This window comes from Rhinichthys klamathensis, unplaced genomic scaffold (assembly GCF_029890125.1).
Source record: "Rhinichthys klamathensis goyatoka isolate OS25496 unplaced genomic scaffold, OSU_Roscu_1.1 h1tg000095l_1, whole genome shotgun sequence".
NCBI classification, from domain to species: domain Eukaryota; kingdom Metazoa; phylum Chordata; class Actinopteri; order Cypriniformes; family Leuciscidae; genus Rhinichthys; species Rhinichthys klamathensis.
The window spans coordinates 2765001-2790896 of NW_026606634.1; the positions used below are offsets into that span (position 1 = coordinate 2765001).

General features: G+C 41.3%; 1 protein-coding gene across 12 annotated transcripts in view; it reads left to right on the top strand.

The window, feature by feature from the left end:
- atp2b2 (ATPase plasma membrane Ca2+ transporting 2) overlaps nucleotides 1–25896 on the top strand; it is a 241837-nt gene that overhangs the window by 175896 nt on the left and 40045 nt on the right. For 8 of the 12 annotated variants that reach the window (XR_008807213.1, XM_056252537.1, XM_056252547.1 and 5 more), the window contains exons 4-12: nucleotides 1–157; nucleotides 8882–9007; nucleotides 10009–10134; nucleotides 14941–14973; nucleotides 15559–15651; nucleotides 18294–18335; nucleotides 21151–21315; nucleotides 21422–21636; nucleotides 22942–23184. The exon at nucleotides 1–157 is cut by the window's left edge and continues 101 nt beyond it. Coding sequence is in view for 11 of the 12 variants with exons in the window: in XM_056252537.1 (XP_056108512.1) it covers nucleotides 1–157; nucleotides 8882–9007; nucleotides 10009–10134; nucleotides 14941–14973; nucleotides 15559–15651; nucleotides 18294–18335; nucleotides 21151–21315; nucleotides 21422–21636; nucleotides 22942–23184 (1200 nt within the window). In the remaining variant the exon portion in view is untranslated. The remainder of the gene's footprint in view (nucleotides 158–8881; nucleotides 9008–10008; nucleotides 10135–14940; nucleotides 14974–15558; nucleotides 15652–18293; nucleotides 18336–21150; nucleotides 21316–21421; nucleotides 21637–22941; nucleotides 23185–25896) is intronic. The other 4 variants (XM_056252542.1, XM_056252546.1, XM_056252540.1 and 1 more) reach the window with 3 other exon arrangements.

A 25896-nucleotide genomic window follows, 5' to 3' on the forward strand; every position in this document is an offset into this window, starting at 1 on the left:
GTCACGGCCTTCAACGACTGGAGCAAAGAGAAGCAGTTCAGGGGTTTACAGAGCCGCATCGAGCAGGAGCAGAAGTTCCAGGTGGTGCGAGGAGGCCAGGTCATACAGCTCCCCGTGGCAGACATCGTCGTTGGAGATATCGCACAAATCAAGTATGGTATGTGTCCCCAAGTTCTTCTTTTTTTTAATACTTATCCCTCTTGTATTTATAATAGGTCCCTGATAAGTCCTTTACATGCAGTCTGTTAGCAAGCAGTCACATTATTTACAGCATGACACAAGCTGATTGGCCTCTTCTGATTCTGCAGCCAATCAGATTGCTTGCTCAACATTTAAATAGTCAGAATCAATATTTGTTGTAAGACGGTCCTGCAAACGTCAACATTAAGGGCCCGACAAACATTAATAGTGATGGAAGCCAAAATATTAAATGGCATGGAGAAATATTTACTGAGTAATTCACTATTTTGTACAGGGGGGTCAAAGTGATCATTTTCACCTGAGATTTGGAGCCAAATAACAGGAGTGTAAAAATGACTTTAGAAAGATGGCAGCATCATTATATTATTAATTTTGCACACAGATTGGTAGATCTATTCGTTAAATCTGTGTACTTTAGTGGACTTTGATAAGTGACCCACATTTGGTTCCCTTTCAAGGGAACTTCGAGCTGCGTCAAACGCTGTGGGAACGCCCCTGCGTTGTGCGTCATGAAGCACGTATGGAATCAGCCCAATGGAGAGACGGAACGTCATAGGCGGGTGACGTCATCGACCAGGAAACTATAAAGCACCCCAAAAACACAAGCGCATCAGCTTCTGTGCCTTCAGTCGCGCTATATGTGAATCTGTCTGAATGTAAACACTGTGTCTGTCTTTAGTATTTGCTAGGCAGGAGTTATCACATTTACACCACACAAACAATTTTGTATGAGAGACTATGGCGAGCGAACGGCATTTAAGAAGTGTGTTCCTCCCTGCTCGCGCTATCTAACGGGCGGGGATACACACGTTCTTTGTGTTGTTTGTTTGGGAGTGCATTATGCCCAGTCAGCTCTCGAGGGGGCTGGCTGCGAGCATTGCGAGCGTCTGCCTTTATGGACGCTCCGCTCCCGCCGGGCGCTCTTTGAGGAGAGTGCTCGGTGCGCGCTCCCCGCGGTTCGAGTCCCGCTTCTGCCGAGGCTGAGCGGCGACGCTTATCGTGGGGATCGCAAATGGATCTTTCAGCGGGGTTAGAGACGGGCTCTGCCTTATCTCTGCCTTTACCTGTTAGATCCAGTGTCTCAGCCCGGTTTGGAAGCACGCTCTGCGGTTTCTTCCGCCCGGGCTGAGGCACCAGTACTGCAACTATCTAACGTTAGTTATAAAAACTAGGAGATAAAAATAGCAGTATTGACGAGGGAGATGTGGAGGACTCGCCACCTAACACTCCCGAAAGCGAAGAGCTCAAGGAGGTTCTCACTCGAGCTGTATCAAAACTAAGCATTGAGTGGCCAGTGGCTAGGCAGGAGTCTGTTATTAAATCTAAGTTAGGTGAAAGATTTCTCCCTTCCCGTGTGCAACCTCCATGCCGGTGCTTGCCGTTTTTTCATGATCTCCATACTGAGGTGTCGAGATTATGGAAGAAGCAGGCTTCTGATATAATTTTAGCCCCCAATCATTCACATATTCAGATTTAGCGGGGGCTAGGTTTTTGAAAAGAAAAGACGGCGCTTTGCCGCGGGTAGAAGAGACGCTTGCGAGCTATCTCTCTTCCGAGGCTGCATTGTCATTCAAAGCACCGGCATTACCTTCCAAGCCATTATGAAATATTTCGGCTTTGTAAAGTGTATTTGGCGGCAGGTCAGGCTGCGTCGTGTCTGCATACAATGTCTATATTGCAGGCATACCAGGCTGATTTGCTAAAGGACGTGAGCGTGAGTGAGGAGGCAGTACTGACGTGGTTCGAGGACTGCGTCAGGCTGCCGATTTGTGGTAAAATTATTTTTTCCAACATGAAACAGAAAGAGAAAGCTTTCTTTTAGATGATCCTCTCTCCCCTGCGGGTTTATTCAGTGAGTTAGTTAATACTGTCATTGATAATTTCAGGAAGAAAAGAAGCAGGCAGCAGCTTTTAAAAGGTTTCTTCCATTAAAAGTTCACGTCCACGGGGCTGCTGGGCGGGAGCAGCCCCGGCCGTTCACGAGCTCATCGCATAGGCGCAGCAAAGCAGAGTATCGCGTCTCGCGCTCCCCCTGCTGGACAGTGGGACCAGACGCGGCACTCTCAGCCAAAGCTTTTTGAAAAATAAATATAATATAATATATATATAAAATATATATATATAATAAAAAAAAAAAAAAAGCAATAGAACTGGTTTGAGGACAGTTATATTGGCTATGCTGAGGGCGGTCCCCACCGAAGGAGAAAGGTGTTCACCTCTTTTTACGGTGCCCATTCTTCCTAGGTGCCCTCAGGGGCCCGTTCTGCCAACCCCGCCTTCATGCCGGGGCGCAGACGGTCCTGGCGAGCGCTTTCCCGAGGGACGCTCGCCGCCTCTGACACTGAGGGTGGTCCCCATCGAGGGAGAAAGGTGTTCACCTCTTTTTACGGTGCCCATTCTTCCTCGGTGCCCTCAGGGGCCCGTTCTGCCAACCCCGCCTTCATGCCGGGGCGCAGACGGTCCTGGCGAGCGCTTTCCCGAGGGACGCTCGCTGCCTCTGACACTGAGGGTGGTCCCCATCGAGGGAGAAAGGTGTTCACCTCTTTTTACGGTGCCCATTCTTCCTCGGTGCCCTCAGGGGCCCGTTCTGCCAACCCCGCCTTCATGCCGGGGCGTAGACGGTCCCAGCGAGTGCTTTCCCGAGGGACGCTCGCTCCCTCTGAGGAGGGTCTCAGAGCGGTCAAACCAGTTGTTCCCTGCCGGTGCGCCGTTACAGGGCGCTGTGTTTGCTGCTCAAATTACACCAGAGACCAGTCTCGAGAGACTGGTACCCTTAGTAGAATTTGTTTGGCAGAGTGGAAAAGCCTTCCAATAATATCTCAGTGGGTCCTGCAGACAGTAGTAAGAGGTTATGCGATCCAATTTAGGTGTCGTCCACCGAAACTCAGAGGGGTTCTGCCCATAGTGTGGGCCCCGAGCAGGCTCTGGTAATGGAACAAGAGGTGAAAATGCTCCTTCAAAAGGGGGCTATAGAACGGGTTCCTCCTCCCAGTTTGGAGCTAGGTTATTACAACCGATATTTCATCGTTCCAAAGTAGGATGGGGGGTTGCGTCCAATTTTAGATTTGCGCCTATAAAATCGCTCGGTAGGGAAGCTCAATTCAGATGCTCACTATCAAGCAGGTCGTGTCACAAATCAGGTCCGAGGGCTGGTTTGTCACGATAGATCTAAAGGACGCTTACTTCCACATTTCCGTACTTCCACAACACAGGAAGTTCCTGAGGTTTGCCTTCGGGGGCGAGGCATTCCAATATAGGGTTCTTCCGTTCGGTCTAGCTATCTCCCCGTACTTTATGGAGCAGATGGCGGTTCGACATCGAGATGTCGTCTTCGCGCATATCAGGAAGTTGGGGTTGAGGCTGAACGCGAAGAAAAGTGTTTATCTCCTTCCCTGGAGACCACTTTTCTGGGCGTTGTTTGGGATTAGGTCACCCGCATCGCTTCGATTCTTCAGCCTTGAAACAGTAAAGCTAGGCCAGCTACTCACTGTAAAGCAGTTTCAGAAACTGTTGGGTTTGATGGCAGCAGTGTCCAACGTTATACCTTGGCCTGTTGTACATGAGACCGCTGCGGTGGTGGCCCAGGACCAAGGGATTCTCCCCGAGGGGAAGTCCACTCCGCACGATCAAAGTCACGCGGCGCTGCCTTCGTGCTCTGGTCTTGTGGAAAGAAACTTGGTTCCTATCCAAAGATCCTGTGCTGGGGGCTCTTTGTCGTCGCGTAAAGCTAACGATGGATGCTTCCCTCACAGGGTGGGGGGCGGTCATGAGTGGTCGTCCAGCCCAAGGTCTGTGGCAGGACCATCATCTATCACGGCATATAAATTGTCTAGAGATGTTGGCAGTGTTTCAGGCTCTGAAACACTTCCTAGCAGACCTGAGAGGTCATCATGTGCTAGTTCAGTCAGACAACACGTCGGTGGTCTCTTATTTAAATCGTCAGGGGGGCCTGCGCTCTCGCCGGCTTTACAAGTTGGCCCGTCAGGTCCTCCTGTGGTCCCTAGGGAAGTTACTATCACTGAGAGCAATGTATCTTCCTGGGTATTTGAATGTGGTAGCGGACTCTCTGTCGAGGCAGGGGCCGAGGCCGGGGGAATGGAGACTCCACCCCGAGGTGGTGGAGCTCCTTTGGTTGAGTTTCGGTCGCGCCGAGGCGGACCTATTCGCTTCCAAGGAGATATCGCACTGTCGTCTGTGGTTCTCCATCATTCATCCAGCCCCTCTGGGGTTGGACGCTATGTGCAGCCGTGGCCGAGGTCACGTCTGTACGCTTTTCCCCCGATTGCTCTGCTACCAGGAGTTCTGGAGAGGGTTCGCCGGGACGGGGTCAGCCTACTATTAGTAGCCCCGTTCTGGCCGGCCCGAGTATGGTTTGCGGACCTAGTTTCTCTCCTGGACGGCTCTCCTTTGGAGCTCCCGGTCAGGAGGGATCTACTCTCTCAGGCGGGCGGCATGATATTTCACCCCCGCCCAGAGTTATGGAAACTGTGGGCTTGGCCTCTGAGGGGGCCCAGCTCTTAGATTCCGGTCTCTCAACCGAGGTTGTTGAGACCATCCTTCACTCCAGAGCTCCATCCACGAGGAAGCTATATGCCTTTGAAGTGAAAACTTTTCACTTCTTGGTATGGAGAACACCTGTAGGACCCAGTTAACTGCCCAGTGGGTGCAGTGCTGGAATTCCTGCAGGAGCGTTTCTCCACAGGGTTATCCCCCTCCACACTAAAGGTGTATGTGGCGGCACTGGCTGCTTACCACGTCCCTTTCAGTGGAGTTTCTCTTGGGAGACACCCGCTTATAACTCGTTTCCTTCGTGGCACTTTGAGGCTGAGGCCAGCAGTTCGTGCCTGGAATTTTCGCCTGGTATGGTTAAGGCTTTTCTATACCCTAGGCCAGGTTATGTTCCTAAGGTCCCTACTAATGTTGTTAGACCTACAGTTCTGCAGGCTTTCTGTCCTCCTCCATTTCTGTCGTCAGACCAGGAGAAACTTAATTTGCTCTGCCCAGTGAGGGCGTTAGACGCTTATGTCCACAGAGCTGCCCTGTGGAGGAAATCAGAACATTTATTTGTATGTTTCGGGCCACCCAGGAAAGGGTGTCCTGCGTCTAATTAGAGAATGAGCAAGTGGGTGGTCGAGGCTATCTCACTTGCTTATGAGTCGGCTGGTCAGCCTTCACCTTTGGCTGTACGAGCCCGCTCTACTAGGAGTATGGCTGCATCCAAAGCTTTATTGTCAGGAGTTTCCCTGAGTGAGGTTTGTGATGCGACTGGATGGTCTTCACTGTGCAGGTGCTCTCGTCCGCTGTGCGCTAGATCTCACATGACGGTCACTTGCTCCTATGGCGACGTGGGTATTCGCGTTCCCACAGCGTTTGACGCAGCTCGAAGTTCCCTTGAAAGGGAACGTCTCGGTTACGTATGTAACCCTAGTTCCCTGATAGGGAACGAGACGCTGCGTCGTTCTGCCATACTCCCGGCATTCCCGTTAAGCGCTCCTTCAGGCCTATCAGAAGCTGATGCGCTTGTGTTTTTGGGGTGCTTTATAGTTTCCTGGTCGATGACGTCACCCGCCTATGACGTTCCGTCTCTCCATTGGGCTGATTCCATACGTGCTTCATGACGCACAACGCAGGGGCGTTCCCACAGCGTTTGACGCAGCGTCTCGTTCCCTATCAGGGAACTAGGGTTACATACGTAACCGAGACGTTTTTGACCACTGAAAATGTGTACAATTTAACAATTTACTCATGAAGCCGCATTGAGATCCCTATATCTCTGGGGTTTAACCATATAGAGGCTTAAAATTAAGAGACCAAAAGAACATTTTAAGAACTAGAAACTAAAAATATAGTGAAATATGTGTATTACTTTTCGAGTAACAGGCATGTTAAGTAAAAAAAAACAAAAAAAAATGTGCTTCTCCCCAACGATCTGTCGCCATTGGCATATAACGCAACAAGTATTGCTAAAGTCAACATCATTTACTAACAGACCTTCCTATCTGTGTGTAGAAATAATATAATGATGCTGCCATCTTTCTGAAGTTATTTTTACGCTCCTGTAATTTGACTCCAAATCTCAGGTGACGATTATCTTTTTGAACCCCCTCTACAAAATAGGGGATTACTCAATAAATATTCATCCATGGCATTTAATATTTTGGCTTTCATCACTGTTAATGTCTTTAAATGTTTGAGTCGAGAACCTCTGCTTGATTTGACATGGAATGATCCGCTAACATTGTCATATCAATTAACATGATAAAACTATCTCGAGACTGAGAAATAACAGAGTAGAGTATATGCGGTGATTCTTCAATTAGGGGAACGTTTCTGTCTTCTAGGGGGATTTTGAAAAATAAAATAAAAGATTGATTCTAGATTATAAGGACATATTAGGGGCATCTTTGATTTTTTTTTATAGTGCATCTCTAATTACTTGAGTTCAAAGGTTAAATTTGGATTTTGTGCTTGCCCATTATTCAGACTTTTTAATTTCCCCAGTGTTACAATCGGGGGGATTTTATTTTCATCACTTTGTTAAATCGCAAATGATTTGGTATTTGTAAATAGTTGTGACGTACCACACACTCAAAGCAACCGAACGTAACTATTTACAAATACCAAATCAGTTGCAAAACACTATGTTACGTTCGGTTGCTTTGAGTGTGTGGTACTTAACATAGTGTTTGTGGACAAATTAATGTTTTTTTTTTTACAGTTAATAATGTAATAAGTAATAAATAATGAGTTTGACATTTAATATTTTTCAGAACTTGACATTTCCCACAGTGTGACATGCTAAACTCCATCTAACACGATTTGAAACAGTATTGAGCTCATTCTTTAATGATTATCATTCATGCCACTTTTATGAACACATATTAATTAAGAGACAACAGTATATGGAATATATGTACTACAATTAATATTTCACACTATAGAACCATTAAAAATGAATTATTGAACACATAAAGGTAAAGTTAATCTACAATATACACATCCATATGCATGTTATCCTTAAATCTCGATTAAAATAAATCCATGGACATGTGTCAATGTATAAATGTATAAATGTATTAACATAGATGAAATTCAAGATTTCTAATTGAAGGTTCAGCCATATATAATCTGAAATCTATTAATGAAGTGGAGCGTTATCAAGAGCGCTTTAAAGCATGACCAGACAGCATCGCTGTGCGATGAAGCGAGACTGATCTGTGTCATTAATTCACAGTTTGATTATGAGAGTTGGTCAAGCTGATCAGCACTGGATTCTCCGGAGATGTTATCAGACTAGTGCTGTGCTGGTTCTGCAGTGTTGGAGGGGTTCTGGGTGTTATTTCGGATCTCCTGATCGAGTGGGAGGCGGATAATGCATGTGTTGACAGTGATGGAGGGATCCTGTGGGTGAGAGCGTTTGGCAAGCGGGAAAAAGGGCTCCATCTTCTTGACTAGTACAGTGGTGGTTAGCAGTAGCTTATTTTTTTAATATGTGTGGGAGATGATATGATGCATTGCAAAGATGAAAAATGAAAGCAAAATTATCTCTGAACGAAAAAACACTTGTTGATATATAAAAAACAACAGAAGGGCCCAATACCGAACCCTGGGGAACACCTACAATATAGTGTTGCCTATTGTTGCACAACATACTGCTATTCTTGTCATTTTGGTTTTGACTTAGTTAGGGCTGTAAACTCAGAAAAATTGGAGAGAGATTCTGTTGTGAAATGCTTGACATGTGCCATCTTAGAGGATCAACTTTGGAAATCTTTGGAGACAGCCATATTGATCCAGACTTGTTGTTTGGAGAAACTGAAGGAATTGTTGGAAGGAACACAAAGGCACTAAGAAGAGCTTTTGGAGATTAGATTTTGAAATATGCTCCATTGCTGAGTGGCTGCCTGTGTTCAGAAACAGTTTTGTCCCTGTTGTGCTCTTGACCGTTGGATTTAACAAGTTAAGCTGGAGACTTGATATAAGTTACTTTGAATATCATGGTTTTTTTAAACATAGTGCACCATAATGAGTGCTGAACTTTTAAAGGAGTAGTTCACTCCAGAATAAAAATACGTCACGGCCTGATAATTTACTCTCCCCCACGCCATCCAAGATGTTCATGTCTTTCTTTCTTCAGTCGAAAAGAAATGAAGGTTTTTGAGGGAAACATTCCAGGATGTTTTTCCATATAATGACTTCAATGGGGTCCAACGGGCTGAAGGTCCAGATGTGAGTTTCAGTGCAGCTTCAAACTCTCGACACGATCCCAGCCCGAGGAATAAGAGTCTTATCTAGACAAACCAGCGGACATTTATAACAAAATAAACATTTATATACTTTTTAACCACAAATGCTCGTACATTACGTGATCACGTTGAAAGGTCAAGCGTGACGTAGGCGGAAGTGCAGACCTAGTGTTTACAAAGCCAACGTGCAAAGACTAAGTCAAAAGCCTAACCCTATAAAAAAAAAGAAAAAAAAAAGGTAAACCAACGATGTCGGACGATTTTGAAGTTGGAGGAGAAAATGAGATGGAATTTTTCACCCTTCCCTACATTTTATGAACACGCGTGACCTTTTTTTGTGTGGTTGCTTTTGTTAGGTGTGGTTTGGTGAGGCATGTTTTTTTTTATTTTTGTTCTTAAGAATTCTACTACATGTACACCATTACTGTGTTCAGGCGACCTGCTCCCGGCGGACGGGGTCTTGATACAAGGCAACGATCTGAAGATCGATGAGAGTTCTCTGACGGGAGAATCCGACCACGTGCGCAAAGCTGCAGATAAAGACCCCATGCTTCTCTCCGGTGAATCCCTCTTTACTACTATATTTTACTTTCACAGCGTTCACTTTGTTGTGCTCTTTCACCCGTAATAAATATTGAAGTTCGACATCCAAGTCATCAGAAAAAGTCAAATCGATCGACACAGGCAAAAAATATAAGTGGCTCTTCCCACAAATAGGCTTAAATTTTTTTACTTTTTGTAACAATTAGTCATTGAAAGGAGATGCTTAACCTTTAGAAAGTGTTAAATGTTATATAACTTTCTTATTTTCCAATCATTCTGTAGAAAGGACCCACAAATGCCACTACTTTGATGTCATTATTTTGAGGAATGTGGTTGCAATGTTGTGTGCAAAATGTGTGCCAGTTAAAAATTATTAATTAACAAAATAGTGAGTTGAATATCAATCCAACAGATTATGTCAGAATGAAAACATTGCAAGATTTTGTTTGTTTGATGCAGGAAAAGATGGGACAGATGGAAATCTGTTATTTGATGTGTTTAAATTAGAAACCATAGCTTCATGTTAAGGTTTAATTTGTTAAAATGAGTTAACTAAATTAGTTTACATGAACTAACAATAACCGACCAATAACCGAACAATCCGACCTTGTAGTAAAATAATGATTAATAATTAAATAATAATAATAATTACAAAAAATGTAATAATTTAAACATATTTATTAGTTACTCTATTCAGTGCCAACTACATCATTTATTGTCATGCACTCTTTTAATGTACTTTGATTCTACAATTTTAAATTATAAAGGACAATAATGACAAGCAAGTACTGTGTTTGAGACTGATGGTACATTTGACAGCATAAACTCTATTAATTAGCTTTGATGAATGAGTCAGTTATCACCTCTACAGTCAGGTGTGTGTGTGTGTGTGTGTGCTATCAGACAGCAGTCATCTATGAGATCACACATTGTGTCAGTTGTGCTGAGGTGAGAGCGTCAGGCCTGCTATTACTTACAGTTGCTCCATGACTTACCGCGCCGTTAACTGAATCCCCAGGCACACACGTGATGGAGGGCTCGGGTCGGATGGTGGTCATGGCTGTCGGGGTGAACTCTCAGACCGGGATCATCTTCACTTTACTCGGTGCTGGGGGAGAGGAGGAGGAGAAAAAAGAGAAGAAAGGTGCGTAACTAAAGCTCAGCCTGACAGAACTTCAGCAGAGCTGCATTACACCAACACTTCTGTACGGGGATCAACATTCATTCCTGCCAGTTAATGTTGTTATTATTGCATAAACCCTTTTCTTATATCAGCAGATCTTTGAAAACCTCAAAAAAAAAACAGGACACTGCGGGAAAAGAACATTATAAAGCACACTAAAATTGAAAACTTTGTTTATAATTGACAAAACTCTCCCTGTTTGGAATATTTACGATTTTTTCCAAACTTCTGCCCAGTCGTGTATTTACTATTGCTCGTATTTCATGGTTTGAACAAACCTTTAACCCAAAGTATTAAAGGGGTCATGAACTGCCTTATCTTTTTTATTTTATAATGTTTCCTGGCTTTCACATCAAAAATGGTCATGAATTAGACATAAAAGACATTTTTCCTACCCTGATATAAGCCTCTGATTTGAACGCTCTGTTTGAAGGGGCGTGTCTGCTGTGAGACTTCAGTGTAAACGCCCACTGCTGTGATTGGCTGTAAGACTTCAGTGTAAACGCCCACTGCTGTGATTGGCTGTGAGACTTCAGTGTAAACGCCCACTGCTGTGATTGGTTGTGAGACTTCAGTGTAAACGCCCACTGCTGTGATTGGCTGTGAGACGTCAGTGTATACGCCCACTGCTGTGATTGGCTGTGAGACTTCAATGTAAACGCCCACTTAGGGCTGGGCGATATATCGATATAAAAAAATATATCGATATATTTTTGAATGCGATATGGAATTAGACCATATCGCATATATCGATATAGTTCAAATATGCGCTGTGATCCTTGCTCCAAGCAAGCTGCTGACCGGTGTTGCGCCGAATTTCGAACCCCTGCCAAATTATTACCCCCCTCGTTGAAGTCAGTACCTGATTTCCTAATCCCAACCCCGCCCCTAATCCTAACCCCTCCCCCACAACTAATCCTAAACCTACCAATGCTAGGGGGGTAATAATTTGGCGGGGGTCGAAATTCGGTACAACACTGGAGCTCTCTGCACTGCTCCCCGCGCGTGAAGCTGCGCGCTGCAGAAGCCCCATCCGCAAGCCATCGACAACCCGAAACGGTGTTTCCGCTACATTCATTCTGCCGTGGTGGGCCGCCACACCAAACATCATCCCGCAGCGGCTGCAGCTTCTCAGTGAAGTCCGATATTATGCACACTATTGTGTTATTGTTAAGCCCCACTAAAGGCATAAAAAATCATTGTAAAGCACCATAATGTTTTCGTGCACTATATTCCAAGACTTCTAAAGTCATTCGATAGCATAATGTGAGGTAAAAAATAATATTTAAGTTCTCCATTCAGCATTCAAGCAGCGCGTCGCGTTCGGTAACGACAGTAACACGACGATACTCTCTTCAAGATCAATGTTTCCACTATTATACTTTATTTGTAGATAAATGTCTAGTTTGCATAAAATGACTTTATCTTGCTGGAGTTTATAGCGCTTTCTAAATCATATTCCTTTCCTTTGTGCAAATGTGAAGCGCTGCGCGCTGTGACTTCGCGTTGCTTCAAGTGCATCATTTTGCGCACGGGATGCGCATAATCGATTTGCCGCTCTAAATTGGAGTCTTTCATATTATAATACTTAGGAAAGGTTTAAACACCTGGGGCAAGGGGGCGTGGTCAATGGGAATATCACTGCCACCACAACTGGAAAAAATCCAAGAGGAAACACTGCGAAAAAGCTCCAGCCCCGAAACAAAGCTCACTGCAAACTTCTTTTTTCCGCAGCCACCTTGTGGAGCTTTGATCAAAAAAAAAAAAAAAAAAGTACTCCTGTTGTTATACAGTATTTATGTTTACATTTTATTGTTATTTGAACTGCTGAGCATTTAATTATGAACCAGGTGAAGAAACATGTTTATGTATTCATTTGATTTTGCACCTGTTCACTGAAATAGCCAGTTTCAATAAAACTAGGCTACTTGTGACGTCATATTTGGCTTTGACTGAACATTTGCTCTCACTTTGCAAAAAATATCGGGATATATATCGTATATCGATATTCAGCCTAAATATATCGGGATATGACTTTTGGTCCATACCGCCCAGCCCTACGCCCACTGCTGTGATTGGCTGTAAAACTTCAGTGAAACGCCCACTGCTGTGATTGGTTGTGAGACTTCAGTGAAACGCCCACTGCTGTGATTGGCTGTGAGACGTCAGTCTAAATGCCCACTGCTGTGATTGGCTGTGAGACTTCAATGTAAATGCCCACTGCTGTGATTGGCTGTAAAACTTCAGTGAAACGCCCACTGCTGTGATTGGCTGTGAGACTTCAGTGAAACGCCCACTGCTGTGATTGGCTGTGAGACGTCAGTCTAAACGCCCACTGCTGTGATTGGCTGTGAGACTTCAATGTAAACGCCCACTGCTGTGATTGGCTGTAAAACTTCAGTGAAACGCCCACTGCTGTGATTGGCTGTGAGACTTCAGTGGAAACGCCCACTGCTGTGATTGGCTAAGATCTCTAACATCTCTAAGTATCACATGTGGAACTCTCTTGATAACTTTTAGCACATTTTTACTATTACAGCTCTCAAGGTTAACTAATCGTGAACGTGTTGATTATAGCATTATATTCAGAGCTATAGCATTATATTTAGATTGTGGCACGAAAGGTTGCAGTTATGAGCATGTAGCCGTTCACAGACATGTTAAGTGTATGAATGCAGTGATCTCATCTTTGCAACTCCTTAATAAATGTTTTCATTATAACTAACAGTGCAAACAAAATGTAAAAAAGAGATTTATTGATTATAACCAGACTTTGCTATAACAGGAGTTTTGGCGAGAGTCCAGAACTCAGTCACTGATAAACTCGTGGTGTTTGACTGACAGCTCAACAGTGATTGCAAAGGGAGCGTTCTCTGATCCCTTTCTGTATAATTTAATCAGAGTTTAAATCACACTTTCATTCTGCTAAGAGAAAACAAAATGTGAAGATGACCATTAAGTCACTCACTGGTTTGATTTACTGGCACATAGACACAAATCATCTAAAGAATCATTATATATTAAGAAATCACTGGTCACAGATCAGGCATTAGAATGAACACGGTTACTGCGAATGTCTCAGTTGAGCATTATTTGTTTGTTCACCGTCGATTCTTCGGCAAATCAGTCACAATTTCATGGACTCCATGATGCTAATGCTACATGCATTATTGTCGAGTCCATGTCATAAAAGTCTATTCGCAAAGCCTGCGCCGAAATTGTGACTGATTTGCCAAATAATCGACAGTGAACAAACAAATAATGCTCAACTGAGACATTCACATTGTTGAAAATAAATAAAATAACCACATTCCCAACATTAGGATCCTATGGATGGTACCGTATTTTCCGCACTATAAGGCGCACCGGATTATAAGGCGCACCTTCAATGAATGACCTATTTTAGAACATTTTTCATATATAGGGCGCACCGGAATATAAGGCGCATAAGATACTGCAGTCAAACGCTTGACTGGGTTTGCGTTATGCATCCACTAGATGTGCTAAAGGGAATGTAGCGAGTGCGCGGCGCCAGAGGCGAGGCGTTTATTAGTAAGCGTGAGCGCGCTGGGGCGGGCACGTAACTTATGGTGTGTTCACACCGAACGCGAATTTAATTATTTGCGCGAGTGGATTACATACAAAGTCAATGCAAAGACGCGAATAGACGCATCATTCGCGCCCGGCGTTGCGAATGACGCGAATTGGGGCGACGCGTTTGCTGCGAATGTCTTCCGCGCAAGTTTTAACTCGAGCGAATGTTCAAGCGTCTAATTAGACGCGATAGACGCGTATTTGACGCTCTATTCGCGTTCGGTGTGAACACACCATTACATTCGCAGCCTGACTCATGAGTATTCATGTGCGGCGGCTCGCTGACAGCAACAGCTGGCTGTTTTGAATGAGACGACCCGGTTACTGTGAACGGGGAGCGCTTTATGAACATTCTGTGACGCGGGAGCAGCGCCGAGGACAGTGTGTCTGTTCGTGTGTCTGTTAGTAAGAGTGAGAGCTCGTGACTTACACACATAACCTGATTTATACGAGGTTGAAGTGGCCGTGTGACAGAGCGGGCATAAGATGGACACGAGCGCGAGTTCGCGGGCGAATTTAATAACGCGGAGCGTTATTAACCAATTGATCCATATATAAGGCGCTCCGGATTATGAGGCACACTGTTGTTTTTTGAGAAAATTAAAGGCTTTTAAGTGCGCCTTATAGTGCGGAAAATACGGTAATATTATTTTTAGTCCAGTCAGTGATCCTGTATCGCTCGTCATCTCACTAACTCGCCAGTGGGCGGGGCCAAAGTTGCGTTGATCTGCAGAGGCGGTCTTTACGCAACGAGTCGTTCTCTGGGCTCGGTTTCAATAAAAGCTGTTTTTGGACTAACAAGGAAGTTTGTAGATCTGAAACTTACAGAATATTCTTATAGTATGATGACCTCTTAAATGTCAATTATTTCTCAGTTCATGACCCCTTTAAAGTGCGATGCGTGACTCATTCCACAGGTTTGATATATCTCGAATCACGTGTGCTGTTACCATTGGACTCCAGCAGCACCCTGTCAATCACCCACATGCTGATCAGCAGATAAAGTCTTAATCAAAACGTGCAGCTCTTTTCCCCTCAATATGGGTAAAACGTGCCCCTGTTGTTTTTTCGTGTGCACACAGTGGCTACTTCCAAGTGCTTTTTCTGGTTGGGTAGCATGTGCTGTTTCTCAGCATAAGGCTTATGTGTTTGTTATTCTGCAAACTGCCACAGGTCAGGCTCTGGAGGACGGCCATCAGCTGGCAGGTACAGTATACATCTCTGTACCCGAGGATACATTCATTTATTACCCCACTAAACCTGCTCTTCCCTCCCGAACCCTGCTTTAGCAACCGTGATCTTTCACTTAAAAAGAAGCTCTTTTTAAGTATTCAAAGAAATGCATTTCATCCATGATCCCGCTTAGATGACGATCGGGAGGTTGTGATGGACGGGTGATTCCCTCAAGGCCGGATAGATTGACGATATCAGATTGATCACGGTTTCGTAGCCTCGTAATCTGACACCCTACTGTTGTATTTGAAGCACTTGGGTTTGATTTTTTTTAGCATGCTTTTAATTTGGTTGTTTTATTTATTTTTTTGAATCACCTGTTCTTCCCGTGATTGGTTGTGTAAATAGCAGTTGGAACTCTAGAGTTTTGTGCCATTGATCATTGTGTAGTTTTGTGCCTCGACTTTTTGTCTGCCATATTATGTGTAACCTGTCTTATGTTGCAGTGTGTTTTCCCATCGATGTCATTCTTTCAAAGTCACCTTTCTGTTAAAAGCAGTGTATTGAGAGAGTACTAATGGTGATAACCATGCTACTTTTGTTCATTATTACGGCTAGACTGCTCGCATCCCTCCTCACACCCCATCGCGACTATAGCTACCGATGGTGCGGCAAGCGCAAATGCCCCTGGTAATACCAGCCTAGTCAATGGTAGGTTGAGCAGGCCTTCGCTGTCCGTCACTCACTGGCTCCGCCTCTCCTTCTCCAGTTGTCTATTGCCTTGTCCGAATACCCACACTTGCGGTCTTGGCCACTTGAGAGCGCGCGCCCTTAATGCACACTAAACCCACACTATCTAAACGCATTTGAGGCTACGCGTATCCCATCATGCATTATGTTCAGGAACTCATGTGCCCCGAATTCGCGACATGTTGAGGAAAACATTTTTTATTTTTTATTTAAACGAACTAGTACGTATAATTTGGTAGTAAAATCATAAAGTGTTGCACATTTTATTGGTGCAAAGATGAGTATGGAATGTGTAGGCCTATTTTGTACAACATTTGCAACTGTTTTTATCACTTAATTAGAAGCACCATAATAAATGTGTGTCTTCTGTTAGATATATAGCGACTACTGAACAGACATATAGAAGTTTATTTTAAAATGCAAAGTATCGAAAATGTAATAAATAAAAGCTCTGTAAGCACTTGCATTTTTTGCAAGACTATAAGTGTGTCCCATCGAGTAATCAAAAGTTCTAAACACACTTGCCTATGTGAACAGAGGAAATACGTCATGCAAGTAGACGAGTGTTCAAGAGCAAAGACCGCGAGTGTGGGTATTTGGACAAGACGTTGATCTCCCTCTCCTGTCCTCTCAGTGCATGAACCCTCTGATCGATAACTCCTTTATTGTTCTCTTCCCTCTTCTACCCTTTTCGTTCCTTTATTCCTACGTATGCCAACAGCAGATTCACAATGTGGATCGTCCCATTGGTTGAAATAGGCCACATGACTATAACCGGAACTTAAGCATAAGCTAAATAAGTATTGCATTGCAACTGATTTAGTTTTAGTGGGTAGATTTACATTTCGGAAAGAAAATCATGACGTGTTGTGTAGTGTCTTTGGTGTGTTGGAATACAATTTATGATAGGAGCGTATTTGATGCGAAATATAATTTAAATTTGTGATTCCTTAACAATATCCCATTAGTATTTAACTGTTAAACTGTAGGACGCATATAGTACTGTTGATTGTTTCTTTTTTCAAAATAAATGTATAGTTTTATTGAGCCAGGATGCATTAAATTAATCAAAAGTGACAGTAAAGACATTTATAATGTTAGAAAATGATTCTATTTCAAATAAATGCTGTTCTTTTGAACTTGCTATTCTTTAAAGAATCCTGAAAAATAACGTATGACGGAAAAATCTGCAGCAGCACAACTGTTTTCAACACTGATAATAATCATAAATGTTTCTTGAGCGTCAGATCATCATATTAGAGTGATTTCTGAAGGATCATGTGACACTGAAGACTGGAGTAATGATGTTGAGAATTCAGCTTTGCCATCATTGGAATAAATTACACTTTACTATATATTCACATAGAAAACAACAATTTTAAATTGAAATAATATTTCAATATTTTGCTGTATTTTTGATCAAAAATGCAGCCTTGGTGAGCAGAAGAGACTTATTTAAAAAATATGAAAGAATTTTCCCGCCCCCAAATGTTCGAACCGTAGTGTACTACAGTATTTTTACAGTAACAGATACATACAATATCCATGTGTGTAAATATTCCAACACACACACACACATATCAATTAGTAAAAGGTTATATTTCGAACTTGTTGAGTTAAGTTAAATTCCGCAATACAATAAATACAAATTACTTTTCTTCAAAGCAATCGATAGGAAATGTATTTGCTTTTGCTATGTTAATTATTATTATTTTTTTTATCATAAAAAAAATAATAATAATAATTTTATGCTTTTGGTATGTTAATTTTTTAAATAATAAATATTTTTTTATTAAAAATTTTTTTATTATTGTTTTTTATTTTCTTTTATTATTTCAGTTTTAGTTTTTATGAAACCAGCTCTGAATAGATTGATTGATTATTTCCTGAACATTTCGCCTGTGTTTCAGACAAACGTTCCCACACTAAAGTACCCATGTACTGTAGTTGCACATGTATTTATGTGATGGGATAAATCCGTTTTGAATGTTTTGGCTATTCCCGTTCCCCCGGTGTGTTGCATGGCTGTTCTGTAGCAGTTCTTCTTCCCGCATGTCCAGTAGAGTCGTGCTGTTTCTCTAGTCCTTCATTGTGTTGAGTATTTCTCTTCCATTTATCCTCCATGGAATATCTTCTGAACGACTACTTCCCAATTCCTCCTTTTTATGACAAATCATAGTGACAAACCAAGATAATACGATGTATACATATTAGATATTCCATGGCACTAGTCAAAATGACATGAAAACACACAACAGAACATCCATTTTTGTTATAACAAACACACATACTGCATATACTTCATATATCAACGCAGTGCATCTAAACACATGCTAGTCATTTATTATTCAACATCTATATGTGGATGGTAGCTTATGCTGCATCTGATATAAAGCCATAATACACTTCAAAACTTCATTATAAAACGATTCTGTGTTATGTATGTGACTCACAATGATGTTGATAATTACTCATTCTCTGTCTTCCTTTTTTAATTTGATTTCACTGTAATGTCCATGTGATGAATGTTTTATCATCTGCTTTCTGTTATTTTTGTCCTGTGTGTGTGTGTGTGTGTGTGTGTGTGGATGCCTTCATCTTAGGTAAAATGCAGGATGGAAATATGGAGAACAACCAGACCAAAGGTAACCTGCTTTCACTTTACCGCTGGTTTGAGCGCTCACCATGATTTTATTCCTCCGTTCGCACCGGTTCAGATGTCAGCTCGTCTGTTTGTTCTGCTTCTCATGTGTGTGTCAGGGTTCCTGTCCTCGTCCAACTCTCCAATCACTCTAATGATCAAGTGTGTATTTCACCTGTAGTGTAACGGGGTTACTCTGGGGTTACTTACGCTTTTGCAGACGAAAATATCCCGAGGTTTCGATTCATTTCAAGTAATAGTGAAAGTTGTATTCAAATTTTGACAATAGAAATGTATTTCATCTATGTATTTGGCTAGCAGCTGCTTCATATTTTGCAAATGACTTTACTTGTATTAATAAACACTTTGCGTTTAAGTTTTGTTCACAGGATAGAGTCTGGCTTAGGCATTGTGTGTTCAGTATTGAACGCCCATCAAGTTTCTGATCATGTGCAGGTCTTAAAGTTGAATATATGCAAAATGTTTAATGTTTTTCAATTCTACAATGCACATATCAGTGCATTAGAAACAGTATGCATAAAATGTATGTAGTACGAGTAACTGACTATGAACTCGGGGCACTGTGTCGATGGATTTAGACATCTTTTGTTTTGTTTAACAAAGATATAGTTGGCGGTGGAGGCATTACTGGTTTATATTGCTGTAAAATGTGGGAAACACTGCACAAGATGCATTAAGTGTAAAACTGCGTCTTTTGCCTTAAAGGAACATTTCACCCAAAAGTAAAAATAAGCAAAGAATCATTCCATGTCATCATTTACTCACTCTTGTGTCATTTCAAAACTGAATGACTTTCTTTCTTCTGCTGAACGCAAAAGATGATATTTTGAATAATGTGCCGGTTGCTCATTTCCATTCAGTTATAATGAATGAGGCGTTCAAGCCTCAAAAAGCAAACACCAATTCTATAAAAGTATCCCAAAGGTAGTGCATAAAAAATTACATAATTTTATTTATTTGTTTATTTATATTATTTTTATTATTATTTATTTTAGTTTAGGTTTAGTTTTTATGAAACCAGTTCTGAATAAGAACCTGTTCTTGTCTCCAAACCCTAGATTGATAGATGATTTCCTGAACTGTGTTTCAGACAAAAGACAAAAACAACCAGATTTTTAAATGTAAAAAAAAAAAAAAAAAAAAAGTTTAATTGCGATCATTAAAGAGAACATTCCATCCCATCATCGTTTCAAGTTCAAACATTATGGGAATGTTACTTTTGAATGTTTCTCGGAATGTTCTGAAGTCGGAACATTTAAAAAACTTTAGGCAAGGCAAGTTTTGAGAACATTATTAAAAACCAGATGACATTGAACGAACGCTTTGTGAATGTTACTGACAGAATGTTTGTCTCACAGAAGAAAGAAAGTCATACAGGTTTGAAGCAATAAGGTTCATAAGGTTGAGTAAGGTTGAGCAATAAGGTCATAAGGTTGAGTAATTTTTTTAGTCTTTAATTTTTGGGTGAACTGTCCCTTTAAGAGGTTTGTCCCACATAACTTGATACTTCTGTCATCAGATCCCATGAAAAGGTTGTTCAGTCGTCTCTCAACCATGTAATGTCACCAGGATTGGGGTTTAATCCAGTTCCTGGATAAATGTAAAATGCATTCACCGCCTCATGATTCCATTGATCAATGTAGATATTCAAAATAACATATTCATTTGGTGGTTTGCTGAATTTGGTTGCGAACCAAAGTAATTGTACTTCAAATAAAAGAAGATTACTGGTCCTCTTGAAATGTTGACTCCTATTGGAATTTTAAAGGTGCATTGTGTGATATTTAGGAGGATCTGTAGACAGAAATGCAAGATCATATACATAACTATGTTTTCAGTGGTGTATAAACACCTTATATAATGAACCGTTATGTTTTTATTAGCTTAGAATGAGCCGTTTCTTTCTACACACACCGCGGGTCCTCTTACATGGACATGTTTCTACGGTGGCCCTGAACAGACAAACGCGTTTCGTCACTATGTTGTTCTTCATGATAAGAAGCTGCTAAAGTCAGCGAATAAAACACTGACACAATGATGAACGAGTAACAATAATATTCGCAATAACATCGTTTTACTGAATAATAAAGTAAACTTAATTTCTTAATTAATCTTTGTAAAGAAACCTCATTGCTGAACTGGCTACTCTCTGCTGTCTCAGACGACGACATCACTTCCTGTCGGCCACCTTAACTTCTGTTGGGTGCAATTCGCAACCTCACCACTAGGTGCCACTGAAATCACACACTGCACCTTTAAGTGCACTTGGTGGCTGGTAGCACATTACGGTCATTCATATACGTATGTGACCCTGAACCACAATTGAGATTCATACATCACATGAAAGCTGAATAAAAAGCTTTCCATTGATGTATGGTTTGTTAGGAAATTACAATATTTGGCCGAGATATGACTATTTGAAAATCTGAGGGTGCTATACACACTATATGCATTCATTATATTTACGGTAGGACATTTACAAAATATCTTCATTGAACATGATCTTTGCTTAATATCCTGATGATTTTTGGCATAAAGAAAAATCGATAATTTTGACCCATACAATGTATTGTTGGCTATTGCCACAGATATACCCGTGCGACTCGTGACTGGTTTTGTGGTCCAGAGTCACATATTTTGTTAACGAGTTACTATTTATATACAAACAAACATACACAACCCAACAGTAGACTTCAAACTGTGGTTTATTCTTATATGGTGATTCCCTCACAACGAGGTCCAGCATTAGCAGTGAGCAAAGGCCCATTACCAACTCGAGTTTTCTGTGGTCTTTACAGTGAAAAAGCAAGATGGCGCTGCTGCGATGGAGATGCAGCCCTTGAAGAGCGCAGAGGGAGGAGAAACCGATGAAAAGGAGAAGAAGAAGGCCAACGTCTCCAAGAAAGAGAAATCCGTTCTGCAAGGAAAACTGACAAAGCTGGCTGTGCAAATCGGCAAAGCAGGTGCTGCGTGTTTTTCGGGTGTTTGGAGGATTAGGACTCTACAGGTTTGGTGTTTTATCATCGCAGTGGAGCACTAATGCCGTGTTTAATGTGGTCTGGTCCTCAGGTTTGGTAATGTCTGCCATTACAGTCATCATCCTGGTGCTTTACTTCGCAATCGATAACTTTGTGCTTCAGAAGAGGCCGTGGCTGCCGGAGTGCACTCCAGTCTACATTCAGTATTTTGTCAAATTCTTCATCATTGGTGTAACAGTCCTGGTGGTCGCGGTTCCCGAAGGCCTTCCGCTTGCTGTTACCATCTCTCTGGCCTACTCTGTGAAGGTACATGACGAATACACCCTGTTTAGATCTAGCTCAAAGGAGTAGTTCACTTCAGAATTAACCTGATAATTTACTCTCCTCCACGTCATTCAAGATGTTCATGTCTTTCTTTCTTAGGTGGAAAAGAAATTAAGGTTTTTGAGGAAAATAATCCAGGATGTTTCTCCATATAGTGACTTCAATGGGGTCCAACGGGCCAAAGGTCCAGATGTGAGTTTCAGTGCAGCTTCAAAGTCTCGACACGATCCCAGTCGAGGAATAAGAGTCTTATCTAGACAAACCAGCGGACATTTTATAACAAAAAATTAAAAAAACATATACTTTTAACCACAAATGCTAGTCTTGCACTGGCACTGATGCGCCACACATTACGTAATCACGTTGGAAAGGTAGCGCTGTAACCTGATGTAGGCGGAACATGTAGAGTAGTTTTTCTTTTGTAAATGCCGTTTGACTTAGTCTTTGCACGTTGGCTTTGTAAACACTAGGTCTGCACTTCCGCCTACGTCACGCTTGACCTTTCAACGTGATCACGTAATGTACGAGCATTTGTGGTTAAGAAGTATATAATTGTTTATTTTGTTATAAATGTCCGCTGGTTTGTCTAGATAAGACTCTTATTCCTCGGCTGGGATCGTGTCGAGACTTTGAAGCTGCACTGAAACTCACATCTGGACCTTCGGCCCGTTGGACCCCATTGAAGTCATTATATGGAGAAACATCCTGGAGTGTTTTCCTCAAAAACCTTCATTTCTTTTCCACTGAAGAAAGAAAGACATGAACTTCTTGGATGGCGTGGGGGAGAGTAAATTATCAAGAAATGTTAATTCTAAAGTGAACTAATCCTTTAATACTTTGACATTAAATTAACCTAATGAGCTGATTACCCAGAGAGCGACTTTGGGCATCATAGGAACACTTGTAATGCCAACACTGATTCAGAGTATATCCTGTTCACATTCTTTCATCCATCTGCACTGTTTTTTTTTTTTCATTATATATGTCAAGTATTTGTATTTGGTTGTTTTTATGGATTCACCTATTAATCAGCCAATAATCAGCATTAATCAGAAAACCCCAAATTCAGAATTAGAATATTGTGAAAAGGTTTTGGTTTTCTGAAATTTCATTTATCTGAAATAAATGAACTTTTGCACGATATTCTCATTTTCGAGTTTCACTTGTAGGTATAGTGGACAGTGCATCACAGTGTTTAGGCATATCCAGAATGCACTCTACCACAACATGTTATATTAGCTGGTTATCTATAAATATGACTAATACTTTTTTTGTCTGCGCTGATAGAAAATGATGAAGGATAACAATTTGGTCCGCCATCTGGACGCTTGCGAGACCATGGGCAATGCCACGGCGATCTGCTCAGACAAGACTGGGACGCTGACCACCAACCGCATGACAGCAGTGCAATGCTTTGTGGGGGATTTCCATTACAAGACGATACCAGAGCCCAGCTCCATCCCAGCCAAAACCCTGGAGACACTGGTCAATGCTATATCCCTCAACAGCGCCTACACTACTAAAATACTGGTAAGAAATAAAATAACACCAGTGTTATTTCAGCTACAACTGCTTTGCAAACAATAGACTTTAATGTTAATAATGTATAAACACAAGATATTACTCATATACACTGCCAGCCCTGGCATTGAAGAAGTTGCACACTGGTGATTTTAGCCATTCGTCATGTCATTGTTTATGTCCTTATGCAACATCACAACATTTATTTCCATCAAGAGTTGCATTCATTTTTGAACTCTTAAGACTCTATAGACTCTCCAAATGGCGGCTTTCTTTTTGGCCAGGCAGTGTAATACATTACACCACAAGCTAGCACAACGTCAGCAGAAATATGAAACATCACCCTCACGTCAGTCAAACCCTCTAAAAGCCTGTTCACACCCAGAACGATAACTATTGTCACGCGTAAGCAGGAACAAATAGAAGTGTGAATCCAGTTGCAGCAATATTTATTGAAAATGAAAACAAAGATAATCCAATTAGAGTGTCAAAACCAGGAACATGAAACAGGAACGCAACAGCTTCACACAACATGCAAAGACAACAGCCGACAAACCAAGACTGAAACACTGGGGGATTTATACACAGGATATCAAGAGGTTAACAAACCGATTAATCTCTATGGTAATAAACAAGACAAATGCAAACAGAAACTAAACATGAAGGGAGAAGTAATGATATAAGGAGAACAGAAAATACATTTCAAAATAAGAGTCCACAACAAGGAACCATGATACAAGGATCATTACAACTATAAAGATAACCTTAATGATAACTATATTAGCATAAATGATATATAGTTCTGGTAATTATAAGCCGCCTGCCGCTTAAAATGCCTGAGCTCTTTAAAGCAGGACAGATTCTGATTGGCTGTCAATGTTTTTATCATTCATCAGCTGGAAAAAAATCGTTCTGAAAATGATTCCAGCGATAAAGTTTATCTGTGTAATTATAATTATATTTGTGGTGTGGACTCATCTATTCTTTTATATTTAGAAAGTTATTTAGAACTATATCCTAATTTTGATCGTTAAAGTTATGGTCCTCGGTGTGAACAGTTCTTCCATCTTTAACACTATGTTTATGTTTAGCAGAATATTAACCTCTTTTAAATCTCAGAATATTTTTCTGAAAAAAAAAAGTGTCATTCAAATGAGGGCCTTATTTTACTCTGTGTATTAAAGCAAAAATGCTGTTCAGCATTGCTTTGAAAAATTAATATCTACACTCTTAAAAATCAAGGTTCTTCATTGGCAAGTTTGGTTCATAAAGAACCTTTAACATCCAAGAACATCATTTAACATCCTTTTCATTCCACAAAAGGTTCTTTACAGTGGAAAAAAAATGTTCTTTAGATATTTAAAATGTTTCTCACACTAAGAATTTCTTTTATTTTAATGACAGATCACTGAAAGGTTCTTTGGGGAACCAAAAATAGTAATTATATGGCAAAAAAAAAAAAAAAAAAAAACTTTTGAAACCTTTATTTTTTAGTGTTTGTATTCGAAATGAGGATTATGCTCAGTGTTATAGAAGTTCAATGCTGAAGTATTGTTCATTCTTAGTTCATGTTAACTAAGTGTTACCGAAATCGCTGAAAGTCATATTAACACAGAGATGATATCCTAGTTTATTGGAGTTAGGACTGTGTTTGCCTTTTCATGTGTGTGTTTCCATATGTGTTCTCTGACAGTCAGGAGCGCTGCAGAATAGTCGCTGTGTATTTTGGAGCGCCAGGTTGGCTTGGTTTCTATAAAAGAACAGTCTGCAAGGAAACAGTTGAGACAATGAGTTATGAAAAAAAAAAAAGACAAAAGTCACAACTCTTGGTTTTGTGAGCTGGAATCAGATCTGTCTCTGATCTTGCTTTAAGAAGCCGATGAGCTGAAACGGGCCTAGCGAACGCCTCCTCTCAACAGACTAGCACACCGCACTGAACCCGTCCCGCGAGACCCGCACTGAGAGCTCTCATAACCATACACAGATAAGCATATCATTCCAGACATCTTGTTTTAACATAGACTGAAATGAGCAGAACTCTTCATCCCTGGAGAGATCCAGCAAGATACCATGCTTTACTGCTACATTATGTTATTAATGCATGAACTTTTCCTCACCCGAAACTCAAGAGCTGCTTCAGAAACTTTTCAAAGTCCTTCCCAACTCATCCTGATGGAAAATCGTTTATTAACCCTTGCTGTGCTGAAAACCATTTACCTAATTTGGTGTTTCAAATCAATAATGTCCAGCTTTTTAAATTGCTTGTAAATCTCTCGTTATGCTATATTATCATCACATATTGGATTCAATCTTCTTGTCAGCTTGTTTTCTCTCAGGTTTTGAATTAGTTTTTGGACCTGATTGATCGTAGGCCTCATTGATCGGAGCTCATGCTCCTCAGTTTTTGAGTGAATAAAGTCCACTCAAGCTTATTCACCTCAGGTGCATGTGTTCAGATTAATGAGGTCTACGATCAATCCGTTTTCAAAAACAAATACAAAACCTGTGCTTATTGAAAGAAAAAAAGTTGAGAAAAAGATTGAATCCAACAGCATAGCATAATGAGAGATTTATAAGCAGTTTTTGCAGGCAAAACATTTTTGGGCAGGAACACAAAGCAAGGTGGGGAACGCCTTTTTTGACAAAAAATGTTTTAGTCCAATGTGGTAACATTAACTAGTAGGGGTGCAACAATATATCGTGTCACAATATATCGCAATA